The 16,533-nt window shown below is 48.3% G+C and overlaps 1 protein-coding gene across 3 annotated transcripts; it reads left to right on the forward strand.

The window, feature by feature from the left end:
* The first annotated feature begins 24 nt into the window (after positions 1-24).
* NOXA1 (NADPH oxidase activator 1) lies at positions 25-16,309 on the forward strand. 3 transcript variants are annotated; one of them, XM_080401014.1, is made up of 15 exons: positions 25-691; positions 1,985-2,067; positions 3,663-3,771; positions 5,939-6,073; positions 7,122-7,229; positions 7,976-8,035; positions 8,621-8,658; positions 9,368-9,509; positions 11,059-11,112; positions 12,568-12,640; positions 12,834-12,892; positions 13,831-14,003; positions 14,719-14,824; positions 14,912-15,035; positions 15,260-16,309. In XM_080401014.1, exons 1-15 carry the CDS (start codon positions 518-520, stop codon positions 15,355-15,357), a joined length of 1,536 nt encoding a protein of 511 aa, XP_080257140.1. In that variant the 5' UTR covers positions 25-517; the 3' UTR covers positions 15,358-16,309. The 3 variants fall into 3 exon arrangements, with proteins under 3 accessions (XP_080257140.1, XP_080257142.1, XP_080257141.1); XM_080401015.1 differs by having other exon boundaries at positions 27-691; positions 13,834-14,003; XM_080401016.1 differs by lacking the exon at positions 1,985-2,067.
* Positions 16,310-16,533: the final 224 nt, after the last annotated feature.

Consider the following 16,533-nt stretch of genomic DNA (forward strand, 5'->3'; position numbering starts at 1 on the left):
GGTGCCGCCGCGCCGCGCCTGCAGGGGGCGCTGCCGCCTGTAACAACGCGGCGAGCCCCCAGGGGCGGGCCCGGCCCAGGGGAGCAGGGGGTTACCGTATTTCCCAGAGCGCGCCACATCTCTATGCCTACCGTACGTACTGTAAGCAACGCGCACACATATTTGGCCGTGAGAATAGCTATTTAATTAAAAAAGCCCCAAAAGCAGCGTTATGCGCTGTGCCACCCCCGGCCGCTCCCTGAACTGCTAGCGGCTTTCCTGCGGTGGCTGTTCACTCGCCCTTCGGTGCCAGAGGCCAAGCGAGCCGGCACCCCCGCGGTTCCCGCGCAGCTGACCCCGTTCAGCCCCTGTACCCTGCCCGGGGGGCCGCGGGCCGCCCCCCTGGCTCACCCGGCCGGGCGAGGAGCGGAGCGGGTTGGGGCGGCTGGGCCTCCTCTTCCTCCTCCTCCGCCCGCCCCGTGGCCGCGCCCGGCGGGTGAGGCGAGGCCCGGCGCGGAGCCCGGCGCTGCCGCCGGCCATGGCGTACCGGGAGCTGGTGAGGCGCTGGCATGAGGGCGTGCTGGCGGCCGACGGCGGGCGCTGGGAGGCCGCCCTGGACATATTCGCCGGCATCCCGGAGCCGCCGTCCCGGATCTGCTTCAACATGGGCTGCCTGCACCTGCTGGCAGGGCGGCCGGGGGAGGCCCTGCGGGTGAGCGGGGCGGCCGGGCCGGCTCAGCGGGCTGGGGAGCCACGGAGAGGGACGGGGGCACCGCTTGCCCGTTCCCATTTTTGAGGGAATAACGGCTGAAACGCAAAGGAATTAAAATCCTGCGCCTCTCATCCGGCACGTTGGGAGCGGGAACACGAGGGGTTGACAGGCTGAGCAGGGACCCGCAGCCCAGCCTATGGCAAGGCCAGGAACCTGCAGGTGGGCACCGTGCCCTGAGGAAAAGCCAATTTATTAAAGCACCTGGCACGGCTGTCTGTCCCGTGAGGAGACACCTATAAGCCATTTCTTAATAGCACAGAGCTCAGACTGGGCTGGAGGGGCCAGGGCAGTGGCTGTCGGGGACAACAGCGAGCACAGCACCATGGTGCCCCAGAGAGGCCTTTTAGACCCAGTGGATGGGCACAGGCTGGGAAGAAGCTCAGCTATACTTCCACATAGATCAGAGTGGGTTGCTTATTTTTTCTGGTTTATAGCACAGTAAAGCAGACTTAAAGCGAGGTTTGCTGCTGGAGTTGCAGGAGAAGCCTCATCAAGAGGCACAGTCACTCCCCGACCTCCTGCGATATATTTTCACCCCTGCAATGCTATCCCTATCTAGGCAGTATCAGGAAAGTCTGGGGTTTCAGGTTTGATTTGTTGTCTACATACCATCTCTTCACAATGATAAGTGAAGGAGCACACCTCCTAGCTCTCTCAGAAGGACATTAAGACAGTTTTCCCAGCGCTATATTGCTTTGAACCATCAGCCACGAGCTGCTATCAGCTTTGCTAATACTTGTCTGTATTTATGTGTGAAACTGGACTAGAAATATTGACTTATGGGTGCATTGTGTTGAAGCTCTTCGGCTTTCTCCCTTGTACCCTTTCATATATCGCCATAGGCTGCTTCAGACAGCCTTCCCCAGCTCGGCTAGTCCCACTGCTCCCACTGTAAGGGAAAACTCTGCTCCAGGCACCAGTTTTCCCGTTACAAGATGCTGGACAGCAAACATAGCTCATTTATGTCCAGTCCTTTTTACCAAGGAAGGGCGAGAACCTGGAGCTCAGCTCATACAGAGCCAAGACCTGGAAGGTGACTTGGAGCTGTCCCCTGCCCCTCAGCCCAGGTCGCAGCCCTGTGCTTGTCAGTCCAGAGGAGCTGGTCATAAACCCAGGATGGCTTCTGCGCCCAGTGTGAGCGCAGCTTGGATGTGGCTGCCTGGGCACATTATACCCAGGCATCAACAGGAGTGATCCTAACTAGTCTTGGGATGTGTCTGTTTGTCTCCTTAGGCATTCGACAAAACTGTTGCGAAGGACAGCTCCCTAGCCGTTGGCTTCTTTCAGAGAGGGTTTGTCCATCTGCAGCTGGAAATGTGAGGCACATGTCCATTTTAGCCTTTGGTTTTGTCCTTTTTAGTAATATTTTATTCCTAAACCTGAATGATTCTATGATTTTAAAATACTTCTTCCACCAATCTTGAACAGCTCACAATGTCCAGTTTGGCCTTGTAAAGCATGTCACAGATCAGCAGGTCTTGTTTCTGATAAGGCTGAGAAGATAAGAGCTGCACAGCTCTGGAGCCCCAGGGGTGACTAATACATAGCATTACTGTCCCATACACACAGATATAAGCTTCTCCTGTATGCAGGGCTGCCAGGAGGTTATGTTGCCATTCAGGTTTTCTTCGGGAATAAAAAAAAAAAAAATAACTGCACTGCTTGGTGTATCTTCACATGGCACACATGAGTCTGACCTTCCTAAAAATGCAGTCTGCCCACAGTGTCCAACTCTCACTCTCTGCTGAGAGTGAATTTTGTGGGCCTGATCTCAGTCTCACTGATTTAACATAATGATTGCTCCACCAGTGTCACGGGATTGATTACTCACTGTTTCCATGGTTAAATCACAGTGACATCCTGCTCGGCAAGGTGGGTGGAAGATTTTACAGATCCCTTCTTACTTTCAAAGTTCAGTTATTCTATTTCCTGTTATTTTCCTGACCTTAATTTCCACCAAATGACTGTCTTTGTTTCTGGGAGGGAGTTAAAGTGAGCAGTTCTGCACTTAAAGCTGGCCCTGCAAGCAGCCACACAGTCTGTGCCTCTGCCAGAAGAGCAGCAGTCAGGGATGGTGGAGCCCCGGCTGGTACGCTGGAGCTGCTCTGTTCCCAGCACTGCACAGCAGCCAGCAGAAACAGAGCAAGCCTGCCTCAAGCACACAGGCTGTGCAGCAGGTCAGGGACAGCACAACTAGCAGACCTGCCTCCTGCCCAAGGAGCTGAAGGCCACCAGAACTCCATGGCTTCCCTCATCAGATGTTGCTCCCACCCACCCACATCTACCTGGGCACCTTTTCTTGGCCATGCTCAGTGACATCTGGTCAGGTGACCACTGCACAGTCCTTTCTGGACTGTTCCTTTCACCACCTGCAGCCTCAGTGGGAACCTGTTTTGATTTCAGTTGATTCAGGTGTAAATTCAGACTAATCCCCTCCTTATCGTTAGAGTTTCTCTAAATTTGTTCTTTCATCACTCAGGCCCTGCATGTATACTCACTGCTCACCGTCAGCAGGTGTTTCCCAACCCTTGCTTCTCCCCTGAAACATCTGCTGGGACAAGACTGCCAGCAGCAAGCTGGGCAAGGAGCTCACAGCATTCATCAGTCTTTGTTCTTTACATTTTCTCTGCCTTGGAATTGTGACTTATTTCAGGTACCAAAACCTACTGTTCATCCCAGTCAGTAAGACAGTGCAGATAATCACAGAGAAGAGGCACATGTTCACTTTGTACTAACTACTAACACAGAAGAGACAGGGAATTTTCTGTGGTCACAGGATGACACAGATCTCTGGTGCAGCTCTCCTCATGCAGGCTATGAAGAGGAATACATGTTTTTCTGCTAGCTAGACTTTTGAACTTGTAAGTAGTTTTCAGCTTTTTAGTCTCATTACTTCTCATCTGTGTTGTAGGTACGAAGAAGCTCTCTCTGACTATCATATGGCCTTCAGTCATCTAAGACAAAATCCCTTCATCGATTACAAGCAGCTGGGGCTAAGACACATTCTCTATGCGTGGGAGGTAAGAGTCAAACCTGTCTCAGCAGTCCTTCCCCCCTGTTGGGGCTGTTCTTCAGCAGTAGGCATTAGTAACCCAAGAGCTTTTCAAGACAGTACATTAGAACAGTAAAAACTTTGTGCTTACACTTTTTTTAAAAAAGGAACTTAATCATAAAAGTCATAAAACAATGTAATCTCTGAAGAGTTTAGCAAATTAAGCTGTTTAAAAAGTAAAATTATTCAGAGCAGATAAACAGGAATTTTTATATTGGGGTTAGCTTATCTATGCATGTAATATTTATACTTACATGCATATAAGTTTTGTGAACTCAGCTGCAGAAGATGAAATAGGTTGAAGTATAGACAGTTGGGAACAAAACTGGTCCATAGTGAAGACTAAGAAACTTACGTGCACAAAAGCCTGTCTTTCCAGCTGTAGCAACTGATCTTAGCATTACCTGTGTCTAAACTTACACACTGGGCTGCAAGTTATGTTTTGCTTCTGTAATATTACACCCTGCAGCTCTTGTACTGTTACATGAAGTCAACCTGCCATATCCTGTTCAAAAAAGATCCAAGTCTGAATTGATTGTAAATATTCATAATATCTGGAATGTAAAAGACTCCTAGAAACTGCAAGGGTTCATTTAGTCTTCTGTCATGAGTCCACACACACAGACTGAAAAGCAGATAGAGGAAAGGGTATTTAATTCTTTACTTCCGCAACAGGAGTCATTGTGTAACTCAAGTCAAGCATGCCCAGAAACCTGTCATTCAGCCTCAGTCAATTTTCATGCACTTTATACCTGCCAGGAGGAAGCTATCCTTGGCCACTATGGTATTGCCCAAACCTCACTGTTTTTAACGGTTTCAGTGCCACAGCACTTGCCTTCTCTGAGCTCACACGCACTTATGAACAGTATGTTCCATTTGAAGGGTGCAGGGCTGCAGGAATGCCCCAAGACCATCCTGAGGGGGCTGGTACCCTTTCTGGTGTAAACACACCATCCCTCACTCCACATGCTCTAGGCATTGCCAGGACACAGTGCTCTCACTGTGCTGGCACTCCAGACTCAGGATCTGCATCCTGATTTGGCTCTTACATCTACCTACAGCTTATTTTTCAAAATACACAAACAAAATCCTGCAGAACTGTGCCATCGGCTTTCCCCATACATAGCCTCTCACATGCCACATCTTCTCTGGGGAGATACACTGTATGGTTTGAAAATCCAGAAATATTTGCCTCTTGCAAGGCTACAGCACTTCTGAGCTGAGTGAGAACTGCTGCCTTGCCCCTCCAAGAGGGAGCATCTCTGCAGTTCCTGTAGCTGTATCAGGATCACTACCCTCCAACAAACAGTAGTCTTCTACTAGCATGATTAAGGATTAAAGCAAATGCATTTGATTAGCTGCACCTCTGTCTTAAGTACTCCTTGCATCCAGATACCACAAAGCAATTTACAAGCTGATAACCCTAGCATATATAATAGCAAACTATCCAACAGCAAGTCTGCTAACCATGCTTCTGCCTGGCAGGCCAGCAGCTTTTCCATACACTGACTGTTGGCCAGTGACAAGAAGAGATCTCCCACTCTTAGTTCAGCATATAGAGCAAGGCTTCCTAACACCCAGTCTGTAACACTCCCACACTTTGCCACTTCACTACTGAACATATCTACATACTGCTACAGGGTAATAAGCTACAGCTGACAATTTGCACATTCACAGCCCACTACAATGTGAAACAGTTTCAGTTATTTTGCAGTTAGAGGGAGTCAGAATTTCTCTGCACAGCAAAAAAAATATTACCTAGTTGTATACAGAAAGAAACCCAAAATCCTTCCTGGCTGTTCAAATACAGAAAGGATAACATTAAAACTTGTACGGTACCCAAGTCTTCATCTGGCTTTTCCCACACCTCTCCTTGCCTTGAACAGAGCTAACAGCTCTAGCACACCTAGGAGCTAGCCTGGAGGTACAGCTTTTATCTCTTGCCACTCTGATTATGAAGTTTTTTCAGCTGTGCTGCTCAGAGTATCTTGCCTGTGGCCAGTGGCTTGGGGTTGTTACTGTATCTGTGGTGTGTTAATGTCTGGGTCCTGTTTCTTGGCTGAGTTTAGTAAGTCATGTTGGGTTTCTGCTTGGTTTTAGCTCTCTGAGTTGTGCTCCCTCCTTGCCTACTCTAGGTGCTGTACAGCACTGCAGCAGCACAGTGCCACCTGCAGCAGTGGCAGGAGGCCAGGGTCACCCTAGATAAGGCTGTTGTATGGAGACCTGAAGGAAGAACAGCAATCCTGGACCTGGCGCTTGAGCGGGTGCAGGTAAGACCACCTCTGTGAGTTCCTGGGTATGTGTATTGGACTTAAGAAATACAGTTGTTGTATATTTGGGTTTTCTTGTCTGCCCGCCTGCTTGGTCACCTGGTAACACGGTCTAAGCTATTGGTATGTGATACTATACCAACTAGTGTTTCACCTAATCAAGTAACTCCATCACCCCCAGTTGCTTCATAGCACAGAAGCACCATAGTGAAGAATTTGGGGATAACTTCTGAGGCTGGGGAGGTTGCTTTCTAGTTCCTGCTGTTCAGGAGCTTAATTCTATTCGTACTGTAAAGCAAGTTGCCTTATGCAGTGTTTTGAGTGCAGATTTGGAGAGTCTCCCTTCTCATGATGCTGGCTGACTTTTTTGAGTCCCTTTGACCTCAGTAACAATTGGTGGCAGCTCAGATATTAATGACAATCACATTTAGAGCTTAAGTAGAGGGTAAAAGTGTTTCCAGGGTTGGTTTTAAATAATCGTTTCCTGTTAAGACTCTTGTATGATCAGAAACTAGATCTCTGCAGAGTTTTCTTGCAGATCTCGGATTTACTCTTCCTGGAGTGTTTGTTATTTTGCTGCCTCCATACTTCCTTATTCTTTCTAAGAGATGATAACTTTTAAAAAAAAAAATCTAATAATCTCTTTTAGCATCATTTTTATGCTTTACATTAGTGTATTATTTGTATTTGCCACTAGCATGCTACTCAGTGGTTGAACAGATGAGAAAAAAAATTGAAGTTGAATAGAAAATATGCTTAGAAGATTTGTTTAATAAATGTTATTCCACTGCCCTCCCTCCCCACCCATCCTATGCCGATAGAGTTAGTCTTTGACTCAGCACTGCTTAGTAGTGGCTCAGCTTTTTGTTTGCATGTGCTTGTTAAACCTGAGTGACCTTTTTCAAGTTCACAGCCGTAATTTTTTCAGCCAGTGTCTTCCTGGAGCTGGTCTTGCACACATAGGGAAACTATATTTGCTTTTCACTGCTGTTATGTTTAATTTAATGTTAATTGATGGCTTTTTCCTTAACTGCTTTCCCTACACTAGGACCATCTGTTTTTAGAGCCCATGCAGGTTCCTCTTAGGGAATTTTTCAGACCACGAAAGAAGGAAGTTGAACAGCTGGATTCAAAAGACTTCCTGGGTAAACCCAAGGTAACAGGCATGTAATCATTAAGATTCACAGCAAACAGATTAAAATCCTACCTTCTGACGTCTCCAGGGTGCATTACTGTTGACCACTCCACTGATCGCTGTATTGGTGGAGACCCAAGAGCAGGATTGTCAGGGCTTGCAGCCAGTCAAGGTGTCTGGGACACAGAAGCTGAAATTAATTAGGATTGCCACCTCTTCTGTCAAAAATGCACTTTGCTGCTAAAAAAACCTTCCCAGTCTTGGTTACTTTAAACTCTGAAAAAGCTGAGCAGGTACTCGGGGAACCCTGTTGTTGTCTCTTTGCTGACAATAACATCTTCAAGGGGAACACATTCTTCCTGAATGTTCCTACTCACTACTGTATTCCCAGCGGGACAGGCAGGCACTTGGGAGACAAATGCTTTGTCACATTCCTTGATGCAAGTCAGCAGAGTATTTCTGTGATCCCTTTTGTGACCAGTGCAGTCAGCAGAAGTGCCACAGGCCAGAGAGCTCCAACATGAATAAAGGAAAGAGAAAGTAATTCATTCAGGTACTTCTAAAGAAACCTTGGGAAGACTAAAAAACCAGGGACACAAATGGTTGAGGCTGTTTTGGGACTCCAGCTTTGCTTTTTCCACTATGTTCATGGCTCTACTTTATGCCTGACCTTAGAATGTCAGAAGAAAACAGGTCTGAGTAGGATAACCTTACATGAAGACTGAGACTCTCTTCATCCGGTCTCAATTCAGTCATTATTTTGACAGGTGATCTCGTCCATCATCCCCAATGATGAGTACATTGGCTTCGAGCCTCTCAGGCCTCAGGTGAGAAGGATGTAGCTGTGAAAGGAGGAATGGAGCTGTCATGGAGCTCCAGGTAGGGCCTCAGATCCTAACACCATCAGGGTAAGAACATACTGTTGGAAAAAAACAGTGCCATATCAGACTAGATCCACGGGGCTATTCAAAGCCAGTGGTGGGCTTCAGTGCTGGCTGGAAGGGACTCGGTGATGTGAGTCTCCAGCCTTTTGAGATGCTTTTTTGTCTCTTTGCTGTGTTGAAACAGTAGAGACTTAGGTATGCCCAACATGCATTTGCTCAGCACTTCAGTAAATTTGTCAGCATAAGCGTGGTTCCTTGCGCTATAATATGAGTTTCTTACAGCCAAGGGTAGGGAAAGAAGTTTTGTTACTCGCCTCCTGATGGGATAGAGAAGGAGGGGGAGAAATAGAAGGTCCATCCTGGTAAGGTGTGGAGCAGCAGACTTCTGTATGGATGCTGTGGTGTGATAAATGTGGTCAAAAGTAAAGAGAAAATGCCACAGTTTGGTATTCGGAGGGAAAGTAAATAATGTGGAGCTGTGGCTGTATAAGGTACTGTTGTAAATAGATGCTGTTGTTCCTCCCACAGAAACAGGGCTTTTATGAACCCAGTACTGATGCTCTGCGGTAAGTGTTCAGTTCCACCTTGGTCTAACTCTTCTCTCCCTATTTCTGTTCAGAAGGTCACGTTTTATTCTCTGGTGTCTTTGTCTGAAGACTTTGTGGGATCCACATCCACTTCTCACCAAGGGCAGAGTGAATGACAAACATGCAAAGGCTTGTGTGGTTGCAGCAGACAAACAGTTCAGTGGCATCCCTCATGCAAGAATCTCAGGGCAGTTTGCAGGAGTTGGTTCAATAGTCTTGGAAGACAGGCATGGATCATGCCATGGCTGGGGAATGGAAGCAGAGACAGGTGGTGGGTCTGTAGCAGAGGATGCTCAGCTGTCCCATCCTAGTTCCCAGGACAAGGCTTCCAAATACTTTCTCCCAGACCTGCTGTGCTGAGTCAAAATCAGCCTTGGTTTGAAAAATGTGAAAGTAATTTTTTTTATGATATTGTACCAGCAGTACTTCAGGTCTGACTGTAATAATTGTTTTGATCTGGGGAATGCTTATCAGTAAAAGGAAAATGGGGCAGTTGATTTGGGAAATCAGTGTCTTTCAAGCTGCTTTTGTTCCCAGTTGGACCAAAGAGTAGCAATGGAAAACAAAGTTTCCCAACACCTGAAACTTCTAGCATGTGCCAGTTTGGATTGATGTAGTGTTCTGAGTCAAAGCCATCCATCATCAGAACTCAAGGTTTAGTAAAGGTGCTCTCATTTTTTCTTTCCAGAGACAGTGAGTCAGGCTACTACAGAGTTTTGTCCCATTATTACCCTGAGGACTCGGAGAAGTTGGCAGTGAAAGCCAGCAGTTTGGTCTTTGTGCTGACCAGAGGAGCGGATGGCTGGGCTACAGCCATACATGATGGACAGGTAAGGAAAACAGGTGGGCTGGAAATCCATCCCAACCACAGTCCTGCCTGTGAACAGGAGCTTGCTGCAACCCTGTGAGCATGTTCCTTGGGGACCCACCTGTAGCACTGCAGAGCAGAGAATGAGTTCAGGAGCTCATTTCCACAGGCCAGTTACTAACCATAGATTTCTCTGACACTTGGCTCCCACCAGCTTCTGCCATTCACCTCTGTAGCTCCACATGGGCATCTTTTTGGGCACTTGTGCCCTTCACGATACAGGATCCTGTTGTGGAATCATGTAGGGTAACAGACCTCCATTTAGAGCAGTATTTGTCACCTGGGGGTTCTAATGGAGCTGGGAAGACAGGTCAGTCCTTATCTGGTGTGTAGTACGTCTGTTAAATTAACATTGGGAAGGCTTTGGGAGGGTTTTAGCTGTGTTCAGGCAGGTTTTATAAAGGGCTCTAGAGAAAACCTAAGGAATTAAAACCCAGTAAATCTGACGTCTTTCAGCAGACAAGGGAACTATCGTGTAAACAGATTGAATAGACATAAATAAATATGACAACATGCAAAATCTCTTGACAGAAGCCGTTTCTCATGTGCCTTCTTGAGTTCTTTGAAAGAGCCAGTGCATACTTGGATTAGGTTGAGCCAGTGAGTTTATTATCTGCCTGTTATTTCCAAAAAATGTCAAAAGGTTCATCACAAGACCACTAAAAATACAGTGAGCTGTTTGAGCAAGAGAGGCAGTGCTTTGAGGGCTGATAACAGGTTAAAATACAGAAATAAAGGCTGGGCATAAATGAACAGGTTTTTCTTTCTTTCTTTCTGTTTTTTTGTTTTTTTTTTTTATATAAAGGAAGTCCCCACAGAGAATCTGCTGTGACCTAAGCATTTAGCATATTCCTAAGTGATATAGTAATAGGGATAGTGATATAGTCCTTCTTAAGTTAACCATGTTCTGTGACAGACAAACCATTCTGCATAGCCTGAAGCATATGGAGCTAACAATGAACAGTTACAGAAGTATTTGAATGTGCTGGCTGACTGCTCAGTGAAGTGCCAGATGAAATTCAAAGTCAAAAAAAGTAAAATAATAGCCACTGTTGGAAAAAAAAGCATAATTACTCACAATGATCAGTTTACATTAATAGCTTTATAGCAGTGATTGTCAGAAGATACAGAAATGCTGCTGGACTGGTATCATTTGACATCCTTGCTCTCTCTGCCTAAGCATCCCTTTTAGGAGCAGAGTGTTGGGTTTGGTGGGTGTTTGGTCTGTTACTAACTGGGTGGCTGCAATGTAGCACTGCTTTCAGCAGAAAGATGCATAAGGACCACTGGATTTTGTTCAGCACTTTCTGAGCACAAATAACATGGGCTACTGTATGCGACCCTGGGCCCTCCATGGACACATTCATGTTGCAGCAGGGTGAGCAGGCAGTGGTGGTTTGCAAGGGCAGAAGCAGCGCGGAGTGGGGCTAACAGAAGGTGGGGCTGGGTGGTTGGGGCTGCGTCTGCCACAGCAGTAGCTCCTGTCTCACCCTGCTCTTTGTGTCCTGCAGAAGCTGCGAATACCAAGCTCACTCCTGGAGCCTGCCTCACAAATGGATAAATGGGTGAGTGTAGAGGAATGAAGCTGGGTTAATTATCATTGATAATATACAGCTGTGGGCTGGCTTCAGGGGCGGTGGGTTGGCTGATGTAGATAAGGTGCAGGTGTGGCTGGTTCTGTTAAGTGGTTGGGCAGCCAAGGAAGAGAGATGAGGAAGCAGCAGAGAGAGCATGTCCTGAATGAGGAGAGACTAGGAGAAGGCAGCAGAGGGACTGGCATGAAGAGTATGTTGGTATGTGATGGTAAAAGACCTTGTTGCAGCTAGCTAGTTTGGAGAGTGCTGTGACAGGTGAGCCTTGCAACCAGGGGTGAGGAAAGGACCGAGAGATACATTTGGGACATTTATTTGTAAGGTTATCACAGGATAGGACAACTGTGTAAGAGAAACAGTGTGAAACACTGAGTGAGACACCTTGACTGAAGACAAGTGCCCTTAAACAGGACCAGCAGAAGAGTTAAGAACAGGAAAAATGCTTTTGTTTTTTTATATACATCAGATCTCTTTAAAGCAAAATCTGGGGGCTTGGTTGTATAGCCAGGCCACAGTGGCTTGCATCTCAAGCTGATCTAGGTATTATTATCTCTTATCCACCATGGGCTGATGGTACACACAAAGATGAGCAGGTGCCATAGCTTTCTTGACCCGCTGTAACTTGTTGAGCCACTGGAACATGAGTTTGAGGGCTTGAGGCACGTGCGTATCTAGTCTGCTCCCCTGATGTCTACAGCCACTAGATGTAGCTCGAAAGCGGGTGAGGAGTGCTCACATGTTCTAGTTCACCAGCAGAGTGAGAACAGGTTAGTTTCCTGCAGTGGGACAGTAATACGTTAAACAGGCACTGCTTTTTTCCTTGAGGCCATGTGCCTAAGGCCTAAACCCTCACCTTTGACTTAAGAAAACTTCCTTCCCTCCCATCTCCACCACCTGATCCCATTATTTTTCCATCTGAACCCAGTGCGGAACGGTGCAAGTCAGGCCCCTGTTCCCTGTGAGATATTTTTGAAGCACGTGGTTGTTCTGATGTTGCTATGATTTATTATTAATTTTTTCCCCCTCCAAAAGAATCACTGGCTGTAGTGTATACTTGGGCATTTCCTCCATGGATGTCTTGCTGTGAGCCAGTCCAGGTTCCCAGGTGACCTGGCAGATGGTGGGGAGAGACCTCAGCACAGTGTGAGCTGCCTCCCTCTGCTCAAGCACCAACCCAGCAAAGGGCAGGAGGCCAAGAAAGTGTCCCTCCAAACCTCTCATCACCCCTACTACCTGAAAGAGCTGAAGAGACCATTAAGAGCCTGAATGCTCTACATATCCAGCCATTTAATGAACTGGTCTCCCTGGGGCTCTCTCTAGGGTTACACCCAGAAATTTTTAACTGGCTGCAGCCTTGGTCATGCACGCCAGCCTTGCCCAGTCTCCGGTGTCTTTTGCTCACTCCTTTCTGATGTTGTTCTGTTGCAGAACATCAGCAATGGGATTCCCCTTCCTCCTGCCCAGGTGCCTCCCAGCCGACTCCATGTGAAGCAGAAGCCAGGTAATCCCTTGGGCCAGGGACCTCACTGGGTGCTACGTGATGCTGTGCCCAAAGCCCCCTACTTTAGGGGTGTGGCAGGAGGCTGGCTCCCCACTGCAGCTATGGCTGCCTGTGTGCTAGCAGGTTGCAGAAGAGCTGCTGGGGGGTCTGCTGACTGTAGGTGCTGTTCCTCTGCTCTTGTTTTGTTCTGCAGAATCTCCAGAAAGAGGAAATGCCTCTGAAAATGATACCAGTGCCCAAGTGGACTTCAAGGTAAGGTGTTTCACAAGCCAAAGCTAGCACAGCCTCAAGAGATCAAGGCTGTGAAAAGTGCAAGGTTCCTGGCCGGATCCTCCAAAATTCCTGAGCTGCACCAAAACCACTGAAAAAAAAAATTTTTGTCCATTTTCCCATTCCAAAGAGAGGCTCCCACGTGGTCTTTCCATCATCACTCCCAAGTTTTTGACCATACAAATTTGTGAGGCAGTCCAAGGTTGAGGCTTACCAGGGCAGTGCCCTTTTGCCAGCCCTCCCAGGAGCCAAGAGCCCCAGACACAGCAATGTTCTCAGGCACACACTTGACAGCACATTTTGCAAGAGTGCTGTCTTTGAACTACCTGCTGTCCCCTCCCCCTTCCTCCTGTGTGGCATTTTCTGTCCCTGTCAGTCTGGGTACCACAGTTCATTCATATTTGTGTCCTTCTGGGATGATGTCCTCTGCACCTCCACATTATCACCAACCACTGTATGTGATGGTGCTGGAATCACTCCTGTGTCTGCTTGGGGACAGCACCTCCCTGGCAGTGCCAGCTGCAGATCAGCTTTGCTCACTTTTGTCTTTGCTGCCCCTCTTTGTAGGACTTTTGGAGTAATATTTTTTTTCAGCTGTAATCCAGACAGAGGGCAGCAGAACATGGGAACTTGGCTGCATCTCTACAGCTGGCTGCAAGAATTGGGGCCCTGCTCACATAGGTTTGGGAGGTACCTGTGCAATTGGACCCAGAAACTGGCTTCCTGGGTCACGGGAGGAACATTTGATCCCAGGTTTTGAATCTGTAGTTCCCCCTCTGAAATTCAGAGCTGCATTTTTATGCTGCACTGCTGTTACAATAGTAGCACTGAAATGAGGGGTTGCGTTTGTGTCACCTCCCTTGATATGAGAGGTGACGTGGTCTGAATAACCAGACTGGACGCAGTGCCACATCTCTCAGCAGATCCCACCAACCTGTGGAGAAGCTTCATCCAGCACGGACAGGCCTGTTGTGCTGAGAGCGTGTTGCGAGTGCACCGTGGTGCTGAGGGCAGGCAAGGCGCTGTCTCTGCTGGACCTGCGGGCTCTGCTGAGGGAGCGGTTTGGGCAGCAGGCAGAGCGAGGGAAGCTGAGGTATGCTGCAGCACAGCTGGGCCCTCCAGCACTCCTGGTGCATGCGTGTGTGTGATGGGCTGGCAGCAGCCATTCCCCTGGGGATACAGGCATCCAACTGTGTGTGATCTCCTCAGAACATTTAATTTGGGTCAAAGCACTCTAGAAGAAATTCAGCATAAATGTGAGCACACAGCCTTCCTTGTAGGGCTAACTGTACTATGGCTTTTGGTTTGGAGAACAGCGAGCGCTCAATGGGCTTTGGAAGCCCAACAGATCTTTCCCAGGAAATTGTACCATGGTCAAGAAATGGCAGAACAGAAAGAAGTCTGTGCAGATGCAGTTGCTGTATATTGGATTTTCTCCTGCTTGGCTTAACCTTTGGGATACACTAGGATCAAGGCAGAGCAATCTGGGAGTTGGGTGTAAGCATGCATTGGTCCTGGGGTGAGGTCTGCCTGACTGTGACACCCCTGGGGACAGACAGTCAGAGTAGTCAGGAGAGTTTATGATCTTCCCCTCAAATAAGTGTGTGAGAGGGTGACAGTGTCAGTCTCAGCAGTGCCATTCCTGCCCACTGAGCATGCAGGGTGGCCCCATGTCATTGTGCAAGGTGACAAGCTCAGAGCTGTCTTATAAAGGGAGCTTTGAAAACTGAAGATGGTAGAGGGCTAGGCTTGCCTCCAAGTTTGGCTTCAAGTGAGATGACTTGAGCTGTGTTAATGAATCTTTGCAGCTACAGGCATTTGGATGGCAAAGAACTGGGTGCAGTTTCGGGAGAGGAGGATCTAGGGAAGATGTGGCAGCAGCTGACAGATGGCAGGCTGATGCTCTGCTGCCAGGTACGTGGGCTGTGATGAGTTTCCCTGCTGTGCTGGACTCAAATCTCTGCTTTGCCTTGCAACCTCCGTGCTGACCTTCTCCTGCAGGACTCGGACTCCCACTCGGGCAGACCCATCCTCTACCGGATGCTGGCTCAGCACTCTTACCTCGCGCAAGGACCGGGGGACTTGGAGTTCAGCAAGGGGGACGTGCTGGATATTCTCTCTGAAGGTAGCTCTCCAGTCCTGTCTGCAGGCTTGTACTGGGACAGGCTTTTGGAGCCCTCCAGGGAGGGACTGGGGAGTAGATTGCCTTTCCAGTGCTGTCTCAGGTTCATATCCTCGGGAGGTACAGGCTTGCACTGGGTTTTGCCCAGTTAAATTCCAGCCATGAAAACTCTCACTAATCCCACTCATGTGGGCCAGGGCTCATCCTGCTCCTTTATGTTTTCCCAGTGAATGAGGACTGGCTTGAAGGACGCTGCAATGGCAAGACTGGCATCTTCCCCAAATGCTTTGCAACCCAGACCAGTTGTGGTGCTGCCTTCCTATAGCGAACAGTCCCAGCTCATTTGGGCCACAGCCAGCACAGCCAGGAGTCCTGCTGAACCCAGACAGGAGATGTCCCCCACTCAGAGATCCCATGGGGTCAGTTCCAGCAGTCCAACAGCATTTTCTACAGCCTATTCTCAGACTTGGCATTTGTACCTCTGTGCTTACACTGCCAAAGATGTGCCTGTGCAGGGCAGAGGGAAGGGAGGGGGATCTGGTATACGGCTATGGGAATTGTCCGTGTGGCAGCTCAGACTGGAAGGGCTCAGACTGCTGGGTGGGATGTGGTTCTTCTGGGTGGCCTTCACCCCACTCTCCCTTGTTGCTCAAGTTCAGGCTGGGAAGGCTGAGCCTCACTAATGAAGCCAAGGATAGCTGTCTGTGAGCAGCAGGCAGAGCTGTGTCACTCAGCCTCCTGGGTCACATCTCCTTATCTCCACCAGAGAGAGGGATGCTGCTCTTTTGAAAGGCTTTTGTAAGCAGTTTGCAGTGGGGTATATGGGATAAGACCTTGGGTTAGGACCACCATGTGCCATCTTCCACGGCAAATGTCCCATGGATCTGCCAGAGCCAAAGGGGTCTGACCATTCCTCAGCTCAGATGCCTTTGGTTCTTCTCTTAAGATTTTAAGTCCTGCAGTATGTTACTGCTTCATACTGCATGGGCAGGGGTCCTGCAGCACAGAGGAGAGGTAGCTGTGGGAACGCTGCTGCTCAGACCAACCCTGGGCTTTGGCAGAGCCTTGGCCTGTCTGGGGAGAGAGCTAGGTGGAGCTGGGCTGCTGGCTGGAGCTGAAGGGACTGAAATGACTGTCTGATTCCTGCAGCTGAGCTGTGCTGGCTTCTGCTGATCTAAATAAAACACTCAAGTGCCTGGAGCTGGAACCTATAATGGATTTGGTGCCTGATAAAGCTGGGCTATGTAACTTGAATATAAAATAAACCCTGAGCCAGAGTTGGCAACTCTTAAATCTTCCACTTGTTTTTTTTCTGCTGAGATATGCCAGTAAATATTTTTAAAGACAGCTGACAGTGTCTTTAGGAAGACACTGTCACATACGACAAAAATCTTGCATATCTTGTACATGGCAAGATACAGATAAGGTCACCCCCCTCCTCAGAGTTTAGGTGGCCACCACTGCTCTCCATCACCAATTGCCTCCCAAAGCTGTTGGGAGA

The sequence above is a fragment of the Falco punctatus genome (assembly GCF_963210335.1).
Source record: "Falco punctatus genome assembly, chromosome: 9".
Classification (NCBI taxonomy): domain Eukaryota; kingdom Metazoa; phylum Chordata; class Aves; order Falconiformes; family Falconidae; genus Falco; species Falco punctatus.